We start from the raw sequence: 22,607 nt of genomic DNA on the forward strand, positions 1-22,607 counted from the left end.
TGACTGTGTGATCAGACTTCCCTTGTCGCAGCTGTGTAGATCTGTCCTCTTGAGTGGCCTGAACTTCGCAAGAAACAACAAGGATTGCAACTGTGACTTCACCTTGGATAGTAGCCATGGAGATATGGGAAAGAGAAGACTTTTCCCTTCTCTACCTACACATCTAAACAAGGGTCAGTGTCAGTCTGTTTCCAGACTTTCTGCTCTTGGCTGAAAAAGATGAACAAAAAGCACAAGAGAGTCTAATTACAGCCTACATATTCACCAGGATGCATGACGTCAGTTTGGATTCTCCAGTGTGCTATTCAAGCTGTATCTCTCAATAAGATATGCTTGGGAGAAACACATTCTGTTGTTCCCTTTAGTAAAAACCTCTGTATATTGCCAGCTACAAATATAGGACAGTAAGAGAGCACACTAAACAACCACAAAAGTAGCCATAAAATAAAAACAAAAAGAAGTATTTTTGTATTTTATAAAGTCTTTAGTATTACTCATCTATAACTTGAAGCTGATGAGAGGGTAGGAGAATGCTCATACTATAGAATCTGAAATGTACATTTAAACCAGTCACCAGACAGGTTTAAAAATATTATCAGGAATATTCAGAAAGTCTGCTTTATTATCAGAAAACACATTTATTCCTCTGATTCAAATTTAACATGGTATTTTTATAACATCAAGCTTTTTTTTTTTTTTTTTTGTAGAGAGGGTGTTTCGTTATAAAAATAATCTTCGTATGAACTCACAAAGCAGACAGTAGAGATGCTCTAGTTTTTTAACTAGTTATTAAAATCCACAAAAAGCAAAATTAAACAGGAATTAAAAAGCAGTTCAGGAACACAGAAAAGTACTTCTCTAGATTTACTGCTAAATTAAAATATAAAGAGTAAAAAATAAAGACCTTTTCTGAATTGATTTCAACAATAAAAACAAATGATAAATGTTAGAATTCAAAAGGAAAAAAAAAGTGCCATTGAAGTGAAGTAACTGAAGAAAAAAAAAATCCTTGACTGCAGGAGTTATTGAGTCTCTTATCATGTTATCCCCAGTTCAAAAAAGCTTTCAGAAATTTCCCAATAAATATCAGTCCCATGCTTACCTCCCATTAACACTGATGTGATTTAGTCATTTGCTTAAGTGCTCTGTGGCACTGGTTCCATGCTATAATTAAAATATTTCAATGAACAAAAAACACTAATGAGGAAATGATGGCTAAGCTAAGAATAATGTATAAAATCTCAGTTCTAGTAGTATAATAGCTGCAAAGTAGTTTGGCATCTTGGCTAACAGGAGGAAGCCCAACAAAGGGAACATTATACAAAAAGGCAATTTACTTCTTAGGAATTTTCCAGTTCTCTGTAGCTGTTGCTGCAGTTATGTCTTTCAGAATTATGCCTTTCTCAGAAACTTTGGTAATGTCACTGGCTTGGATCTTCACTCATCAAAAGCAATTTTATGTTGCCGTAACTTCACAGTAATCAAATAAGTTACAACACCATAAAATTAATAAAACACCATTGTTTGTTGCTGTGGAAATAATTACTGCTGCACAACGTTGCATAAGGTCACACAGATACAATAAAAGGTTAACAGACCTATTTCTGTGAGATCTAAGCTGTTTATCCAGCTACTTTGATGAACACCAGAAGAAAATTAACAGATGACCCAAGCATGATTATTTCATCTACAAAAACTGGTTATTTATTTACTTGCCATTCTTTATTATAGACAATGTTGGGGTCTTCTACAGAATAAGCACTGCATGCCCCTTCCAGACTGCACCAAAAATGTTTGCTGCACTAGTCCTACACCATGCTTTTCTCAGAAACATAATTTCTCTGTATCAACCCACTGAGATCCATATGTAGGAGAACTAGATTAATTCTGAACTGCTGGCTAACACAGACAGGGCTGAGTGACTCTACTGCAATAGCTGTTAGCTACAGCATAAAGTAAAAACTCTGGGTACTTTTCACCCCGAATTGCTAAACTGAGCAAAACACTCAGTTTAACTAGTGATGAGGAATGAAAAAGAGGGGGTACTTTTTTGCCACTCACATAAACAATTTCTAGAACAAAATCACTTCAACTTGGCTATGACCAAGATTAGCCAAGCATTGTGGCAAAAATCCAAATGTCCGTCAGGCTCCAAGTCTTTACTAACATGAATAGGTGATACCAAGCTCAGGGAACTTAGGGGGAAAAGATACAATACAGCCAAAGAGAAGAGATTAAAATCATGTAAAAATTGAGCTTCTATATAGAAGGCAGAATTACAGTAGGATAAAGTAGGAAAAGGAATACATTTATCTTCATGTTTCATTACAAGTTAGTTAAAATTATGCCTGTTCATCTGATTAGAAAGTTATTCATCTGAAGATAATGCTATGCAAATCTTTATCTTAATAAAATTAATTTCTTTATTTTAGAGGAAAAACATCCATGCACTGTCTAAATTCTACAGTAATTTCAGTGGAATAATTTACATACTTAAATTACTTGCTTAAATTCACAATAGTGAAAGTATTTAAGCACGTTTAAATTCATAGTAATGAGGTCAAGTATCGTTATAGAGATACATATGTACTTTTATAACATGTTCACAGGTAAATGCCAGAAATCCAAAGAAGGTTCAGATTTACCAGAAATGAGTTACACTACAGTATCCAAAAAAAGGAACATAAATACATAAATCTTGTTCAAGGGTAATTGAAAAGTCATATTTAATAGTAAACTTCTGCTTATACAGTAATGTTGTTACTATGCTAACAATTGCCTTCTAGCACCTAACTAATAATGAAAGTCTTCCCAAGCAGAAAGGTTTAATTTATAGTTTAACTACTCACATGAATATGAAGATTTGTCTTTTACTGATTCCTAGACAGACTGTATTTTCATTTGTCCTACCAGAAGCAGAATGAGGTTGACCAAATTTTCATATTCTTATTCAAATTTTCCTCTCATCAGTAATTTCTACATGTGTTCACATTCAGTATATGATGCCCTTGCAATTGTCTTCATTATTCAGTAATCAGCTATATCATTTGATTGCATGCTTACTGTGTAACACCCACCATCTAGTTTTAAACATATAAGCAAATGGTGCTGGACACAAGCAACATCCATTCCTATGAAAGGCATTAGGTGCAGACAGGATGCATGGTTCCCCCACTGCTCATCTAGCTAGAATTACTCAACCTTGATTTAGCAGATGAAAAGATACTCCACCCTATCTCTGCCATCTCTTCTGGCACAGAGATAGAGGTCTCCAGAAACAACAGAACTTAAGTGATATAAACTACAATAAATCTGCCATGCTAAAAAACATATCCATTATGGAATGGAATCTTTTTAAACAAACACAAGTTCATTTTACCTTACCCTTTGACCTTGAGCTCCATCTCTTCCAGGTGAACCTGATGCTCCTGGGACACCCTAAGCATTATAAAGGGAGAACCAATAATGGGATCAACTCAACAGAACGCAACAAAATCACTTTCCAATTTAACTGTATGGCATGCTTTTTCAGAAATGAGAGGAACTAGGAAATTGATAATGGTGGGGCCATAGAAGAGTTAGTAATGAAGGTATTTCTGTGAAATGAGGGACTGTTAAACACACTTTGTTGAAATGCACATTCATTCGCACTCCCTCACTGCAATCCTCTGTTAAGGACACTGACAACTGAGTCACATCGGCCTTCCTGTGCTGCTAAGCTGTAAAGAAATCTGCATCACTCCAGTGTTGTGTCAATATGACTCTTACTGCATGAATCAGTATCTTAACCTGAAGGTATAAATGCTATTTCTCTTTCTCTTTTCTAAAACAAAGCCTGGTACAATATTGTTTGAAGTCATTGTAGCAATATGAAATGGCCTAAGTATGATTACAAATTATGTGCAGCACAGCTCCGCACTGTTCAAATGAAATCTCATTCTCTCATGAAAGCAGCAGAGCAGCCATTACTGTGGTGGTCCAGAAGGCTGACAAAACTGATTTATGAGGAAAGACTGTATGAGTTTACTGTCCCTAACATACATGAACAAAAGGGGGGAACCTGTTAACAACCAACAAACACTGGAAGGATATAATGAGAAGAAAACTGTTTGAAAAAGGAAGAGCAAATGATCCTGGGAAGCAGCAATCAATTGGAATGAAAACTCCTACCTAAATACTAGACAAGAATTAAGTTTAGATTCACTGAAAATTACAGTTTTTAATATGCTGATCTTGGGAATGATACCCTAAAAAAAATTAACTGCCTAATATGTCCTCCTATCTAATTCCAGGAGGAATTTACTATTCTTGAAGTGAAAATAAGCAGATGTTACCAATAATTCATTACATAAAAAGGAATTTTAAAGTCAATAGTTTCTAAGTTGTTACAGACCCAATATTCAGCGTGTAACAAGATCGAGAAAATAATCAGTTCTTCAGACCCTGAACAATTTGGTCACTGCATACCAGCATACCCCAGATTCCTGCTCCTGAATATCCATTTGAATTTACCATGACAACACACTTCTCAGCAGTTTTGGATATGTGCCTTAAACTCACAATGATGTCAATTCAACACAAGCTTAGTAAGTGACAGGTCAAACAATAACAGAGAATACCTGCAGGCCAGGAAAACCAAGATCTCCTTTCTCTCCCTTTTCACCCGGTGGCCCCTGCAGATTAAGAAGCACTCATAGTAACTCAAATATATGGTTACTTTCCTATTTTTAATGTTCTTATCAGCATCTTTAGGAAAAAAACAACAACAACAACAACCAACCAACAAGCATACAAACAGAAAACAAGGCTACTTTTCCAGCTGAAAGCAAACCCTTAACTCAATTTGAAAAAAATGTAAACGAAGAATTTACAAATATAAAAAAAAAGACTATGAAATTTACTTTAAAAGACTTCAGAATTAAGCTGACAGAAATACAGCCATTATGTCACAAAAAATGTAGTTGTTTTTTCATTTCAGTACTCAGGAGTACTAATGATAAAACCACTGGATCTCTACAGTATATATGTATGACAAGGATACACTTTTCCAGATAATAAGCAAATTTTAATTAAATTCTGTCATAACACATTTCCTCTATGAAAAAACTGATTTTATAATTAAGGTATTAAGGTATTAATATAATTAAGGTATTAAGGTATTACTCCCTGATGACAACATCAAGATTATGTAGTTTTAAGAAATTACTTTGTTATATTTTTATTGTAGTGCAGTAGAAAAAAGAAAGGGTATTATAACAGTAAAATTATGAAACAAGAAAAAAAAGTCACGTATCTGATACCCTTCAGGACTTGTGTGTACATATCTACTGGAGATGGCTATAAAACAAATTTGTCCTGTTGGTTCATTGTTCTGCCAATGTGTGTTTATGATGAAATTCTGATACTTATTTCACAAGAGCTTTGCAAATTCCAGGCCTAATCATCTCCTGTGATGATAGACTCTGTAAGTGCAGTGAATACTATTGCTCAGTTTTGGCAGCAAATACGGTGTTCTTGCTTAGGAATACCTTTCAAGTCAGAACTGATCTGCACTGAGCAATACCACAACTAGAAGAAAGATTAAATATTAACAATTTGGTACGGGGCCATGTTACTCCCCTACCACAATTCTTTTTTCACTTGTCTCAAGGCTCATACCTGAGTCACACCAACTGATTAAATTCCTCCAGCTAACCATAAGTTCATCTCCAGGTGCGAACTGGAATCCTGGCATTAAATCCACTGTAGGGTAAACCTAAATATGCAACTTCCCCTCAAATACTGAAATGCAGATTCCGATCAGGACACCAAAAGATATTTTGGTCTAATCTAAGATATATGCTGTCCAAAACACAGAAGAAAACCCTATTGTTTGTATAAATCTCACTGGAAGGCCTTGAATAGAAAGTCCACTGGGTCCTTGTGGTCCTGGAGGTCCTTGAGGTCCAGGAACACCAATTTCACCTCGAGGTCCATCTGGTCCCTAAAGTAGCACAGGACATAAGTTAAACTCCTATCATATGGACAAAGGCAGCTTCTGTTTGAAGAATTAAGTACTGATAGACTCAGAAACATCTGAAATATGAGTTAGCATTTGAGTGAACAGTCAGTGTTCCATTTTAAAAAGGCATAGATCCTTTATAAATAAATAAATAAATAATGCTGCTGTAGCAGCATTCTGAATTTTATTTCTTTCATTTCTTTTATCAAGAAACACACATGACAAATTATGAAAAGAGATACACAAAATACCAATGGAATTTCACTATGCATTTTCCCCAGCAACAGTAGAGAATCTGGGATTCATTTCATGGTTTACATGCAGCAGAAATAAACCAAGAGCCTGTGCATCTGACAACTGTAAAGTGCTGTACAAAGTACCTTTGGACCTGGATCTCCACGATGACCTTTGGCACCTCTGACACCTGGACCACCCTGAAAAGTACAACCACAGAACTTTCTGCAAACCAAAACTATCAAATAAATAAAAATAAAACCCAGAGAAGCCCAAACTTTTCTTTCCTGTTCTTGAATCGTATGTGATTCACAATGAATATCCTGTCCAGATCCTTCCACTGGAGTAATTAAACTAAGAACATACTTCAGTGTGGTCATATATAGGAACAGATACAAACGCAGATGTAACCAATTTCCAGAGCCAAGAAAGCACACAGTAAGTATCAAAATAACACTGAAAGCTACAACAGGGATAGAAGTTCATACATGTGGTCATGGGTTCCCCTTCAGTTGCTGAAAGCTCCTGCATATCTGTCCATGCTCTTCAGGATCACCACATTGTTAAAGGCTGAGTTTCAATTCCTTAGGAATATTTTTCACCAAGGACAACTCCAGAATCTACTAAATTAACTAAATGGTCAAATTTAGTGTTATACTTAGGCAAATAACCTTTTGTCTATTTTTGTCTTTTTTACTTTCTTCAGTGGTGCCTGCATCTGTTAATCATTTATTAACCAAATGTTGCCATTATTATTAGGATCATCTGAGACACTGGAGCTGCATATACCTATGGATGGCTGCCATGAATGTGTTTTGCATATACATGTTGGATATGCTTTATCCTCCAGGACAGCATAAAGATTGTTTTTCACATTTTTTCAGGTCAATTTCCCTCTTCCTTCACTTGAGAGTATCCCTTTATCTCTTGGGATACAAGCATTACAGAGACTCTGCCCTTCTTTGTAGTCAAAAAGGACTGTGTACAACTAGGCATCGTAACTGAATCATATGCTTTAAGATTCACAATGAGTCTGGTTTTGAACCCAGTAATCCTAGCACGGCAAAAGCACAAATTCCAGAAAAGCATTGATTTAAGTTGAAAACATCACAAGAGCTTCCCTTATTTTTCCCATAAACTAGTTTTAGTGGTTAAATAAGATTGTATAATAATATCAAATTTGTCATTTCTTTGACTTCTAGTTCTAGCCAAGATTTCTTGTTACGTATTTTCTGTTATGTTAACTAACTTCTTTATAGTCAGTACTTCCACAAGAAACAATTCTTAATCATTCGTTATGAATTCAACTCTTTAGCTTTTTTGATTAGTTAAAACCAATGAAGCATTGAAAGCTTTTCATTGCAGTTAAACTTCTCCAAGTGATCCAATAATGTTTTGTGTCTCCTTCTTCACTCTCTCGAGTTCTGCAGCTCTCCTTACACAATGCAGACGTCAGGTTTGTGTGCTTAGTTCTACATGCAGAATTTCAGACAGCATGATGAAATTCTGGCAGATTAAGGCATAAAAACTGTAACCCATAATGAAAACTTCCAGATAATCTTACCTCTAAACAATACTTTGTCTCATCTAAAATGATCCACTTTCTAAATGATCACAAACAATATTTCCAGAGATATAATCCCAAACAAATGGAAGCCTTTTATCGTGAGTCTTTTTGGTATAATATCTAAGGCTGGCTACATGGAAGAATTCTGATCCCTAAAACAAAAAAATCCTTGGCTTTGTGAGAAGTCACATGATGTTTTAATGACCCAGAGCACTACTGACCAGACAAAGCAATGTGACTGACCCTTGGTTGGCTCCGAAAAGAACAGTGAGTTGGGTTTTTTTGCTCTGCTTTTTTGCAGACCTCATACATATTTCCTGAGCCATACGCCATGTAACTTTGGCCAAAAAAAAAATTAAAAAATTTAAAAAAAAGTCACTCAAGAGAGGCTGAATTCTAGAATTACATTCTCCCCATGCCTACAGGACAGAAAGGGACAGACTCTTCAGCAAGGTCTTGTTGTGATAGGAAAAGGTGAGACAGATCCAAACTAAAAGAAGGGAAATTAAATTGGAGATAAAAGATTTTTTTTTTCAGTAAGGGTAGTGGAGCCCTGGAACAGGTTGCCCAGAGAAGTGGTGGTTGATCCCTCCCTGGAGACATTCAAGGTCAGGCTGGACCAAGCTCTGAGCAACTTGATCTCACTGTAGATGTCTGTGTTCATTGCAGAGGAGTAGGACTAGATGACATTAAAGAGTCCCTTCCAACGTAAATGATTCTAGGATTCTATGCCTTTTCTGCTTGATTTTAAACCACCTCTTGTAGGGAACTACCTTACTCAAATTATTGTTTATCTTAGATACTATAAATAAAAATAGATTATTTATTTCTGAATTAAGCTTTGGCATTTCTTGTTCTATATGCATTCTGAACTGTAGCAACACATATCCTTCCATTCAAATAATTTTTAAACATTTTTTATTTTTCTGAGAAATGTAGTAAAAGGACTCATGTGAATTATCCCACTGTAAGGAAACAGACTGGAAATCTATATAAAGGAATGAATACTTTAATCCATACTTGACTCATAACCTGTACTCAAACAGAACACAGTAATTTTTTCCTTGTTCAAAACACACATCTTCAGTGAATTTTCTCCTTTTAAGTTCCTTTTTCAAGCTTTTGTACCTAAAGCTTGAAGAACAGCTCTTGCAAAAAAAATGTAATGTCTGAATTGTCGATCTTATGTAATTTGTGTACTTCAAAATCTTTTCAAAACATTTATAATCCTTTACATTCTTCACCGACTCTTTCCCTTCAAAACATGCTCTTATTCAGAACACTATGAGCAGAGAAACATGAAGATCAAATTTGTTCATAAGAGGGCCTTATGTCAAGCTAGTTTAGCAAGCAGCCCTAAGATGCCAATCAGAGTAATCTGTTTGTGAAAGAAAAAACACATGAATGTTCTACAAACTCCTAGTTACAATTATCTTACACTAACCCAATAATATATTACTGTAAATAGAGCCTACAACTTTTCTAAACTGACAAAAATCAGCCATGCGATGTGAGATTGAGTTTTCTGAATTCAGACCACCCACATCTCAGTTGTCTGGTCTGATCCATTCTTTGAGTTCTTCCATAAGCTAGGAGAAAGAACAATTTATTCCATCTTCCTAAGATACTACGCTGAGTTGGAAAGTAAAATATTTGTCTTCTAGATAAGACTATCTAGTTCCACCTGTTATATAAGAAACATAAAACACCTGCTGAACATTCACACAGTAAATGCTTAGAGGAACACTAGCAAAGCAACATCACAAAGTACATGGAACTTTTAGGATTGCATATCTCATCATTCACTCTCAAGCTAGAAAAACTTCCAATTCCCTAAATGCTTTGGGCCTTCTTCTTAACTTTTAGAAATCTGACTGAGTGACAAGTTGTTGGGTTTTTTTCTTTACTCTAAATAGAATGTCAATGTACCACTTTAAAGATACTTGAAATTAATTTAATCTTATTAGTTACACGATTTCAGTATGTTTACATTGGAATAAAGGTGGCACATGGGCAACTTGGTACAGTTGGCTAAAAACCTAAATAAAGTCTTACCGGTGGTCCTGGAGGTCCCAGGGGACCCTTATTAGCTTCTGAACAGGAACAGGCATGAGGAAGGGCAGGGCAATTTTCCTCATCTCTCTAAGGAAAGATCAAGACTGGATGAGACTTACGTGCAAAACTTTTATTCAGAAGTAAGAATTTTATAAATTGAAAAATAATGATACAGAGGTGCCTTAAAAGAGCTTACTTGATTTAGAAATACTTTTGTCCTTTCAGTAGGACAAGTAATCCAACTACACCTGGACCTTTTTGAAAACGCTCAACCAAACATTTCCTTTAAAACATTTGCCTCGATAAAAGGAAGAAAAGAAGTAAATTGTACAGTTAATGAAATAAATTTCTTACCAAGCCAGGAAGCTCACAGCATTTGTCTCGATTGGCCCATGAGGTAGCACAAACAATGTCAAACATCTGCAATTGCAACTGTTTCAAAACAAGGATGATATACAAGATGATCGTTAGTTGTAAGATCAGCACAAAACAGAGCCATCAGCAAGAAAAGCTACCTTCACTCAAGTACTCAGTCTAGACAGAGAAACGGCCATCAACTTAGAACAGCTAATCAAAAATACGCTAACTCTAAAAAGGCTTATGTTCTAATCAACATGTCCAACTATCAGATATGATACTGACTGAGCAAAGCTGTTCAATGTGAAATGCTGTAGGCATTTGATTGTCTTCACCTCCCCGACCCAGTTCTTGCTTTTGTCCAATGGTGCTTCCAATGCTTTGTTCCAGCAAAGGAGGCATGAAAAGACAGGTGCAAGAGAGCTCAACTCCTCAAAATATTCCATTTGTCTGGTGCTTGGATTTTATCTGGAACAAGATCTCCTATAGCATACTACTTACACTGTAACTGAGCCACAGATAATATTTATCAGTTTCTCCAGTTCTACTTTATTTTAGAATGTGCCTGCTTTTATCCATATTATCCTCAGGCAATGAAAAGTTACGAATGAAAAGCTTGCTGCTCGACAACTGTGGTCAGAAAGAAAAATTCCCATCTCATGTCTGAGAACATGCTATGGACAAGAATCTAATCTACAGGAATACAAACATTTGGTAAAAATTAAAGCTGCTAGGTAGTCAGAAACAATATACCAAATAGGACTCAATGGTAAAACCAAGTGTCTCCATTACAGCCTTGATCTGAATAAAAAATGGGTCTAGAGAGATGAAGCTTTACTCAGTTTCTATTTCTGTTCTTTCTCCATGCCTCATTTACTTGCATACTGAATAGAGAAGGGAACAGAACAGAACACCCCATTAAATCAGCCCCACATGTTAAAAATATTGAGGAATGGCTACAGATAGAAGAATGATCTTTAGTTTTGCTATTATTTTCATTTAAGTAATTGTAAATCATTATTTTCGGCAGCATTATCTTAAAACTGGAACAGAGCAATGAAGCTAAGGATTTGAAAAGCTTTAAAACTTCATTGCTTCTGAAGGTGTTAAAATAGAAATGGGTACCTTTGACTTTGCTTCATTTTTTTCTTAAGTAAGTCAACTACTGTATTTTAAACAAAGGAATACTTTCACATACATAGGATTTTTCCTTATTTGCCAGCAGATTAACTGTTGAAGTGCAGCATGAAGGGAAGTTCTGAACATTTGGGTTGGGTCCACAAAGGTCTAGCCTGAGTCAAACAGTTCTGTGTCCCTGGCTGTTTCAAATCCATGCTGGCTCCATGGGGAGCCACTTAGACATCTCTCCATTACACATCTCAGGGCTACTAATTCCAGGAAGACTCATTAATTTGCTTAACTCAGGATGACCTTGGGTATTTACATGGAACTACACTTATGCAAATCAGACATCTCTGAAAAAGACTGCAGAAGCACCTCAGCTGGTTGTGCAGAAATCATTTCAGGGTCAGACATAAGCAGTATTTCCACTTTTTCCATTAATCAGTCTGTCCCAACCTACTCTTTTATCCTAAACAATGGAAGTCTGACATTACTGGTTAAATTTATGCAGTCCTACACAGGAGCATATACACATTCATATATTGGATTAAACAGTCCAGAGATCCATAGTGATAGAATATGTTGGTGTAAAATAAAGAGCAAATAGACATTCTCTGAATTGTTGTATTCACCATTCAAATGTTGAATGACTCAGTACTCCTATTTTAAAATATTATGTGGGTTGCTCTGACTCAAGCTAAATAACTCAACAAAGCTTTCTTTGCTACCATCAGCCCTTTATTCATAATTCTGAGTATTCATATAAATTTTGCTTTCTAGATCTCCAATACTGTAAGCAAAGTCAGTAATACAGAAAAGTCTACTCATCTTTATCTGATCAGGCTACAGTTCTGCAAAGCATTCCCAACAGTAGAAAACATCAAATCTTAATTCTTTTAGCATCACACACACATGGAGGTAAAAGAAGACAAATATTGATGAAAAGGAAGCATGAGTAAAGAAAAAAAGTCGTGATTTGTAAGTAAAATGTTTTAAAGCCAGACTTTTCATTCAATCCCACTGAAGTAATAAAGAACAGTATTTACTTCTTGTCAAGGTTAGGTTTCTCTTCTCTAGCTGTTTGGAACTTCTAACTCAGACATGTCCCACTGTTAAGGGCTGTTGAAAGGGCTATGCATGTTTAGCCTAATTCCCTTTCTGTTCAGTCTGTCTCAGATAAATGTGTGTCTGTTCATTGAACTGTAGCATACCACACTCATCAGTGGGACAAAAAAATCTCTTATTTGGGGTATATTCCCTCAGAATTGTTTGACAAATCACAGAATATCTTGACTTGGAAAGGATTCACAACTATAACCAAGTCCAGCTTCTGGATTCACACAGGACCACATGAAAATCAAACCTTATTTTGGAGAGCCATGTCCAAATGCTTTCTGAACTCCAGGAGGCTTAGTGCTACAACCACTGTCCTGGGGAGCCTGTGCCAATGCCTGACCACCCTCTGGTGAAGAACCTTTTCACAATACATGACCTGACCCTGTCCTAATGCAGCTCCATGCCATTCCCTTGGGTCTTATCACTATCACCATAGAGCAGAGATCAGCATCGCCCTTGTGAGGAGCTGTAAGCTGCCATGAAGCCTCCCCTCCACCCCTCTGCTCTGGGCTGAACAAACCAGGTAACTTCAGGTGCTCCCCATACATCTTACCCTCTAGATCCTTCACCATCTTTATAGCACTTCTTTGGACTTCCTCTATTAGTTTTGTGTCCTTTATCTATTGTGGCATCCAAAACATGACACAGTGCTCGAGGTGAGGCTGCACCAGTGCAGAGCAGAGTCCTGGCTGGCCTCATGCACTCCATGCCACAGTTGGCCCTTCTGGCTGCCAAGGCACACCACTGACTAGTATTTCACTTGTTGTCAACCAGAACTCCCAGTTCTGGTCCTAGAAGACTGCTCTCCAGCCTCTTATCCCCCAGTCTGTACATATATCCAGGGCTGTCCTATCCCAGATGCAGAATATAGAACTTGCTCTTATTAAACATCATGTGATTGATGATTGCCCACCCCTTCAATTTGTTAAGGCCTCTCAACCCTTGAGGGAGTCAGCAGTTCCTCCCAATTTAATATCACCTGCAACCTTACTTTGCATACATTCAAGTCCTATGTTCATGTCATTTATGAAAACATTAAAGTGAACTTTAAAGAGAACTGTCCCTAAAGTGGAGCTCTGCACAATTCCAGTATTGACTGGACTCCAGCCAGATGTAACTCTATTTCTTATAACCCCTTTGAGCCTCACCAGCTAATTATTCACCCATCACATTATGAATGTGCTGCTGGACATTTTGTCCGGAGGATACTGTGAGAAACTCCATTCAGAACTTCAACATTCATGTTATTTTGTTGGCTTGAGTTATATTGGCTTTTATTGATTAAAAAAACACACTAAAACTATTCGAAAAATGTTAAACTATTCTATGTAGATATGGTCTGAAGCAAGCACTGAACTATCCAAAAATTCCAATTTTCATATCAAATTAAAACAATTTTCAAAATTTTTATTTCTGTTATACACGTGGCTTTATAAGCCCCTTAAAACTGTAAAGCTACTTGGACAGACTAAATCCCAATACTCCATTCTCAACAGTGGAACATGTGAAATCCAGTGAAGAACAAAGATCTAAGCCTCCCATGCAGTCTACTATCTTCCCACATTCAGATCAGGGATTCCCTGACCTAGATCTGCTTTTTTTTCTTCACAATCAGTAACCCCCATTCTTTCCTTTCCGCTAATTTATCAAGACATCTCCAAAATCATAAATATTTGGCATACACGAAATTCTACATAAAGAAGCAGCACTGCTAAGTACCTGTTGTGTGAAGGGTCACTCTCCTACTACTACTCCTACTAATTTCCTTTGATGTCCTCTAATTTTTGAAGAAGATACTACTTCATTCTGGTCTTAAATATGACCATCCACACAAGTTCTATTCAGGATGAATACAATGTGCAGAACTGAGATTTTAAAGAATATTATTTGTATGCTTTCTTGACCTGCCTGTAACTTTGTAAAACTTCAAGGCATCCACAGCTGCACAGAGTAAAGAAATTACATCTTCAGCTACACATTTTTAGTCTTACGTAAGCTTTGCTGTTCATGTGAACAAAACCAAATTTTTCAGTGAGTGGGTAATCCAAATTATCTTTTATAGATTCCTGCGTTCTAACAAAAGACACAATTTCTTTCCACTTCTCTTTACAAAGCCTTCTTTAATTCCAAGTTTTTCTAAGTTTGCCTTTTTTCTGTTTCTATTGGGAAGTGACCACAAAAGTTTCTCTGTATAATTGTCTTTACAGACTTGATATAATTATTATCTGCAAGTTTGAGCACTAAGGGCTCTTTTTTTCTGTGCACAGAGAGGTATTTTGAGGGCTCATTTTTGACTAGAAGAGCACTTGCATATAATAACAAGTCAATACGTTTTTGAAACTTCATTCCTATTCAGATCAAGCCTTCAGTTCAAGGTTCACATTCTATGCTAACCTCTCTCTAGAGTCAACAAAGTTCAAAGAAACAATGTTGCTCAGCAAAGAAGCCTTCCCAAGACTCTCACCAGCCTGGCAGTTCTCCCTCAGCAACTAAATCTACCTAAAAGAACAAACAAAACTTGAAGTTAACTAAGGCAAAATGGAAAGAATTCCATGAGTTGCCATGCAAAAAAAAAAAAAGACTAATTATTGTTTCTAGGATAACAATTTCAGAGGAATTAAAGACATAAATTAAATTAAAGACATAATTTGGGGAGAATCTTTCTCATTTTTAAATATCTTAATATTTGGATATTGAAGTCATTAAGAAATAGATATACTAAGGCAGAATTTCTGAAATTATGGAGTTCTTCTGTTTCAAATATAAGTTCATTCTGCTTCAACTTAAAGTGCAAAGATCCCAAACGCTTGTTTTTAGGATTTTCAAATGGTTTAAAAAATTGTTCTTATTCTACTCACTGGTGCAGAGTTGTCTCTTGGTCCTCTGGATCTGACCATTCTTCCCAGCACTTCTATGCCATCAGAACTAATGTTCCCTGCTGCATTAATGGTCTTCTCACCTGCTTCTTTGCAGTCAATAATTATTTTGGCTGTAGTCTTGCTGATAACAACATGCAGCTAAAGAAAAGAAAATATGCTTTAACATAGCAAAGGAGCACATATAACATATTAACGTGCTGGGCATTTTTTGAAATGAGTTCCTAATTTCATGTTTGCTAACAGAACTGAGACTAATCCATAGTAACTAACGTAGATGGCCTCTAGAGGTCCTTTCCAACCTGAATTACTCCATGATTCTAATCTGCTTAATTAATTTAGCTTATTTCTCTGCTTAAGGAACATCTGTGTAAAAACTGGCAACTTTCCTAATTTACTCAGGAGAAAATAATTTACCACTGACAAAAGAACTGCATAAGGTTCATACATCACTGAGAGCTCTTAGAACCTTTGATTTATGTAGTCAGTAGTACTTCTTGGGCCCTGTATGATTCCTCTACATAGTATTGGATTTCACCTTTATAGCTGCTTGCAAAGCCAAAACTAAGCAGTAAAAGTTACTCTGTATATTAAGCATCACCTCAAAGGAAAACCAGTGAAGTTTTTACACTGAAAAAATATTAAATCTCATCAAGTGCATTACAGAAAAACTGAGCATATAAACTTTCTTCCTTCTGCCTTGCCTTGCACTCTGCTCTCCATGACTGATGAGCAAAAACATCCCCAACAGAGAGAACAATCCTTGTCACAATTGTCCTGTCACTGGCAAAACTCAGTTATGCAAAAGAAATATAAATTTTTTGGCATGGGACAGTCCAGATGAAGAGCTGGTAAAAATGTAGTATCTGCTCCTAATAGTATACTACGTGAAGTTCAGAACCCAAGGTGGAGGAGAGAAATCCATGAAGGACTCCTGCAACTGCCTTGCTCTGGGCTCAGCTGGAGCACTGAGTTTGGTCTCCCATCTTTCAAACTCATATAACAAGGATCATCATTCAAAATGTAGAAAATATTTAAGAGGAAAATTTGCTATGATCTTACACATTCTTCCAAAGCAAGACTTTAAAAAGTCATTGTTAGACTTCTGCTCTGACCTACCATCTCTTATTTTGCTCTCACAGGTAAGAAAGAAGTCTAAAGTAGTTAAAGAGAAATTGAGGTCTGTGGATACGATCCCACAATCCATAATCGTTGTCGTCCCCCCTTTCTTTTTTTACGAGAAAGATACAGAAGTCAGGAATAAAATTGAACTACAAAAATACCTTTTGCAACAAACATGCTGCAATCCCAACATTACCTCATCTGCTTTTGGAAATAATGTTATAAGATCTCTTACAGCCAAGACAAGTTCAACACATCATTACCCCTTAAAATATGTTTAAAAATAACAACTGTGGTCAAGAGAAGGATAGCTTTTTTTGCTTTACTTTTTCTTTACACTTTGGTTGACATTTCCAACCTGAACTTTAAAAGCAAAAGCCAATTAATTTCTACATTCTACAGCTCAAGGCAGGTATTTTTAATCAACTCTAAAACACAGGTATAAAGAATGAGATTAAAATTGACCACATCAGCTTCATCATCAAAACAATGATTTAATGATTTATTTAATGTTGATTCAATATAGCAAAGAGACTTAAGTTTAGTAAATGGTTCCGAACACGCAAAATACATTTCTTTTTGTGGTGGATGATCACATGAAGGAAGATTGCAAAACATGAAAATTTCTCATCCAGAATGAATGGAAATTGATTATTATTATTATTATTGTTGTTATTTTACGATTAGCGTTACTAACCTTATGAAAACTCCCATAAAATATCTTTCTTATTTCAGGGCCTTCAAAAGTCACAGTTTGAAAATCTCCTTTGTAGTCATAGTTAAAGAAAGTCAGAGTTTTACCACCATCTGTGCAAGAGGAAGAATAAGAATTCATAGTTAGGGAGAGAAAAGGTCTGATGCATTATTTGAAAATGTTAATTTTTTATTTAACAAAAAAGATCAAAGATGTCCTTGTCTAAGAGAAGATATTAAAAAAAAAAGCCCCACAGACAAAAAAAAAAACCTCACAGGCAAACAGCTTTTTCTAGAACTGTTTAAAAAAATTGAATTCCATTTTGTTTGACATTTTGAAATCTACTTATGGTATGAACTAGTGCGAAAGTCAACATTTTATGTGGGAAAATGACAATAACACTTTAAGAGTCATTAATTCCAGTTTACACCAGCGTACTCAAAATTTTACTCCCAACTCCAAATTAGGCTCAATTACATTCAATCTATAAAATATCCACCAGAAACCAGAACCTTCAGAGATTCAGGCAGTTGTTCTAGCAGATTATAACATTGTCAATAATAAACCTAGCAAAAGAAAGAACCTTTCATACAGTTAAGGAATAAATCACAGACACGAAACAAAATACTCACTATCTAAAATAACTCCAACCAGTGGTTCATGTTGTTCATTTAAAATCTCCCAAAGAGCAAACGGTTCCTGAGGTGTATCGGGAAGTATACGAAAGAGAAATGTAATGGTGTAGTCTGAAGGGAGACCTTCAGGATGCAAATATCTGTAAAATAAGTAAAGTTTTACTTTTTAAGTAAAGTTTTAAAACCAAAACAAACATTAAATCTCATGATTTACATATCAAGTCTTCACTTAACACATTTTCTACAAATCTACATCTGTCTTTGGAAATCAAGGGTGAGTAACAATATGAGTAAGCATTTCCAAAATCTGTTCAACTAGATAACTATCATAGAATCATAGAATCACAAGGTTGGAAAGGACCCACAAGATCATCTAGTCCATCTGTCCACCATTGCTACCACAAGCACTAAACCAAGTCTCGTAGCTCCTCATCCAGATGTCTCTTGAACACTGCTAGGGACAGTGACTCCACCACCTCCCTGGGCAGCCATTCCAGTGCCTGACCACTCTTTGAGAGTAAAGTTTTTCCTTATATCTAATCTAAATCTCCCGTGGTGCAACTTGTGGCTGTTTCCTCGGGTCCTAAATCAAAAGAATGCTCATGGAAAATGGATAGTTTATCTTTTCTTTTGAAATTTACAAAGATGCTATTAATTTTAGTTTTTTTAAAATAAATTTGAAGATCAAACCAGAGGTCAGATTGAAGTGAACCTGAAATTAATTAAGTTAAAAGGTTTTAGAATAAATTAATTGCCATTTGCAATATCTTCATTATTGTCTGGTTTAATAGGCAATGAAAATGGAAGTAGCTTGGAAGAACTGATGTCAATCAACATCCATCAAACATCACTAATGGATAGAAATTATGAACAGAGACTGTTACAGAAAGGTCTATAAACCATAGGGTACGTAGCTTATACATTCCAAAGGCAACTTATAACAAAATGTAGTCAGAAGAGACCATACTTACAGAAATACAATCTCCTAGAATTCTTGCAGAAGATACAGGAAGCTTACGATATAAAACTGGCATGTTATTTTATTTCCTGAAGCTTGTTAGTTAGCACTTATGACTTAACTTCACCTCTCATTCTCAAATTGCAAGATAGGACAAAAGAAATACCAGAAATGACTGCCTGTATTTTGAAAATGTTAGTTAGCTTGATTCCTTAATTCGTGCTAAAGGGATCTGAAAGAATCCTGGCAGGCTCATTTAATCAGTTTCTTTTCCCAAAATATGATCCTTTCCATGTAAAGTTTTTCCATCACTTTTAATATGCATCGATAAGAAACATGCTGGAAAAAGAGTTAAATATGATATACAATGTGTACGTTCCCCACAGTGGTCTGCAGATGACTATAGTTGATATAGAGTTTATATTACACATTTTCTCCAGAGAGAAAAGAGAGAGATAATTTAACAGGTGTAAGAACAAAGCCTTAAAGTATGTCCATTATAAAAGAAACAACAAAAGAAAATTCAATAAACAGATGGGGAAAACACCAGGTTTGGGGATACAGAAATTAAAAAAGAGAACTGCATTAACAATACTTGGTGGACATATGACATGAGAAAATAAAAGCACTATTATTCAGACATACCTGTACATCATCAAGAGAAAGGCATTCTCTGAACCACAAAACAGACTGAAAGCCTAAAGTAGTAAGATTGGGCTGGATTGGGCTGGGGTGGCAGTCAGAGAAGAGCACATAAATGCAGCAGATCCAAGCAGAAAGAAGCAGGAAAGGAAAAAGAAGTGAGCAGTTCTAATCTCCACTCAGTTTAGAGCCAGAAGGAAACTTAACAAGTAGAATGTGACACAGCTCCCAGAAGGATGGCTCCAACTGGGATACAACAGGCTAATCACACAACAAGAATAAGAAAAATTTACTAAAACACTTATAAACCATTTCACAGTGTTATTCTTTCTTGTTTGTCTCAGCTAAGATGCCACAGTGTTAACTCTTCTCATGTTTAATACAGTAAAGCCATTGCTGTTTTCTGTTGCCATGTAACACAAATCAGGGAACTGGACATGAAGGAATTAAACATAACCTACACATTGCTGAGAGAAGGAATGAAGATTTTCCCATCACTTCCCCTCTGAGGATCAAAGGTAGGTTCTATGGGAGGTTTTTTTATTATCTCTTCCACACCTCTGCCAGAACACAGTTCTTGATACTGAACTACACCCTGACTGGTGTAGGAAGGTACGGTAAAGTGTTTAGAGAGACTCATTTTAGCATAAGGAGAATAATCATCCTCTGTATTTAATACATACATAGACCGAATCAGAAAGGCACCTAAAGCAGCTTCCCACTCTCACACTTCAAAGAAGCTCTCTGCTTTTCCATTCACTTTAGACAAAACGTAGGAAGATGAACCTTATTAGATTAACAATCATTTCAAACACCTTTCCTAAAAATAATTCTGTACTCTGTGAGACATTAACCTTTCACAAAGCACTACTGATATAAGCCTGCATAAAATTGCTAGATGCCAAACTTGCATGTACCTGAAACTGGCTCATATAGGGAACCCCAAATAGCCACTGAATTTATCTACTTTTTCCTAGCTGTTATTTTTGAAGGAAACCAGTTGACGCTGGACACCAAATACTCTATTTATTACCATTATGTAGATGTGACCTGGCATCTCTGCTCATCTGACATAAAAACAGCAACCCTCAAAATGAATAATTGTCTGCAGTGGGCAGTTAACTTCACGTGTTCTTACAAATATTTATAAATTAATACATACTTTGTAGGCTGGGACACCAGGGCATCCTTGTGCAGTCTGTAACATGGGTAAACATTAAATGTACCAGGTTCCATTGAAACCCCATCAATGGCTGAAAACTCCTTTTCAACCAAGCCAAACATTTCCATCATTTTAAATCCTGGAAGACACCAAAATATATATCTTATTAATTTAAATTAAATTAACACCACATTACAGGAAAGAAAAAAAGGACAAAGCCAGTTGCATCAACGAGTTTCCCATCACCATATGTAAAACAGCTGTTAATGTAAAGGTTACTTTATAGCTCACATTGTTAAAAGTAGGTAACAAAAAAAAAAATTCATAAATCTGAAACAAAAGCCAAACACAAAAATAGCTTACCTGCAAAGTTGTCACCATCTTTAAATACCAGTGGACAAGCTAAAAAAAAAAAAAGAAAAGAAAGGATACATTTGAGGATACAAGTGTGGTCCCATCAGATCAGAACAATGGTCTACTCAGCTCAGTACTCTATCTTCAAAAGCAGCAAAAGGAGATGCTGCCTAGGAAAAGCATGCAAGTCTGGCTACTTTCCACTCATTCAGTTTTGCTCTTCAGGATCCACAATGGCTGTAGTAAAGATGTCAAACGGCACATCCCTGAACGTTCCACATAAGAGCCCTTTATACAACTTTGTCCATGAATTTGTTCTATCCTTCTGGGAACCAGACTTCAAAACAAATTGTGGCAAAAATTTACTGCCTGCTGCGTAAAAAAGTCTATCTTGCTTTATGTTTTAACCAAACATCCCCAGTTCTCTGTCTGTGCCCTTCAACCTAAGACTACCTCAAGCTCAATTACATTAGCAGGCATTCTCTGTACCTTTTCAAACTCCACACACAGCCTTCATGTGAGAGACCAGTACTGTATACAGTCCTTAAGATATATGCACACATATTTAATAACTGTTTAACTATTTCTTTCATCTCTCTTCTTGAAGGAAAGAATGCACAGTAATCTCCTCCAGGAAAGGTGCCCTAGGAAAGCATGTCTACATGCAAGGTGTCAAATAATACACCCCACAGCACTTGCATTTGGAGATTGCTTTTGGAATACAAGCACAAATGACAAATAAATATTACTGTTGAATATTCTCAACATTCTAAGTTCTCACTAACACGGAAAGTAGATACTGGTCAAAAACAAAGAATTGAGGGAACACAAGCAACATTCTTGCATTCACCAGTTCAGTGCCTGCTTCCCATACTTTTACGAGTCACACGTAATTCACATCAGCCTTGCACTGCCTACTTTCTGGTTTATGTATCAGAGAACATGGTGCAGGCACGCACCTAGAGCCATTGTCAATCTGTAACCATCAGATGTTTTTCCAGAATGTCTTCCCCTTGCTTTTCATAAAGAGCCTGAACTGTGACATTCTGATAGATTTCTAAGAATTTGAGCCTGTTTCAAAACTGAAAAAACTTTTTTTTTTCCTCCCACAACCAATGGATCTATTCTAGCCTTTTAGCAAACAACCATTAATTATACTGAAATTATAACACCTCCATCTCCTTATTTTTTATGGTAATAGCATTACAGTTACAATATCTGCATGAAATTGTATTTAGAAAATCTATTTTCACAAATATCTATTAACAGGAAATTGTTACAAAAAAAAAAAACCATAGTATTTAGCACTTATTTTAGAAATAAGTATAAGTCAAATGGCTAACTTGCTGATGCAGTTTCACAAACAAAAGTAATCAGCTCATCTTCAATCTTTGTAAAGGCATCAAAGTCATCCACAAAGAAGACATGTCTTTCACTGGGCTTGCTGCCAATATTAACTAACTCTGAGTAATCAGCATCAGCAACTCCAATAGCAAAAAAGCTGAACCCTGTAAAACAAAAAAGAACACTCTTGTGAGTTATTCATTTAAAGAACGGAAATGAAATATGAACACAGCTAGATCTGCACTGGCTCCTTTTCTGATTAAATACAGTAATGGAAATTTTCTTACTGTTCAATCACACAAGACAATCCACACGTGATCAAAAAGAAAGGTGATACATTCTCTGTGAAATATTGCTTTTGGCTACTT

The 22,607-nt window shown here is 36.1% G+C and overlaps 1 protein-coding gene across 2 annotated transcripts in view; it reads right to left on the minus strand.

Annotated features, from left to right (window-relative positions):
• The window catches only part of COL14A1 (collagen type XIV alpha 1 chain), a gene marked incomplete at both ends in the record, with an annotated part of 115,710 nt that overhangs the window by 25,192 nt on the left and 67,911 nt on the right, over positions 1 to 22,607 (minus strand). For both annotated transcript variants that reach the window (XM_079533221.1, XM_079533220.1), the window contains 12 exons: positions 3,385 to 3,438; positions 4,620 to 4,673; positions 5,888 to 5,983; positions 6,382 to 6,435; positions 9,858 to 9,944; positions 10,212 to 10,289; positions 15,311 to 15,469; positions 17,148 to 17,257; positions 17,777 to 17,919; positions 20,542 to 20,680; positions 20,905 to 20,943; positions 22,239 to 22,403. In XM_079533221.1, coding sequence (XP_079389347.1) covers positions 3,385 to 3,438; positions 4,620 to 4,673; positions 5,888 to 5,983; positions 6,382 to 6,435; positions 9,858 to 9,944; positions 10,212 to 10,289; positions 15,311 to 15,469; positions 17,148 to 17,257; positions 17,777 to 17,919; positions 20,542 to 20,680; positions 20,905 to 20,943; positions 22,239 to 22,403 — 1,178 coding nt within the window. The remainder of the gene's footprint in view (positions 1 to 3,384; positions 3,439 to 4,619; positions 4,674 to 5,887; positions 5,984 to 6,381; positions 6,436 to 9,857; positions 9,945 to 10,211; positions 10,290 to 15,310; positions 15,470 to 17,147; positions 17,258 to 17,776; positions 17,920 to 20,541; positions 20,681 to 20,904; positions 20,944 to 22,238; positions 22,404 to 22,607) is intronic.

This window comes from Tetrao urogallus (assembly GCF_951394365.1).
Source record: "Tetrao urogallus genome assembly, chromosome: 3".
Lineage (NCBI taxonomy): Eukaryota > Metazoa > Chordata > Aves > Galliformes > Phasianidae > Tetrao > Tetrao urogallus.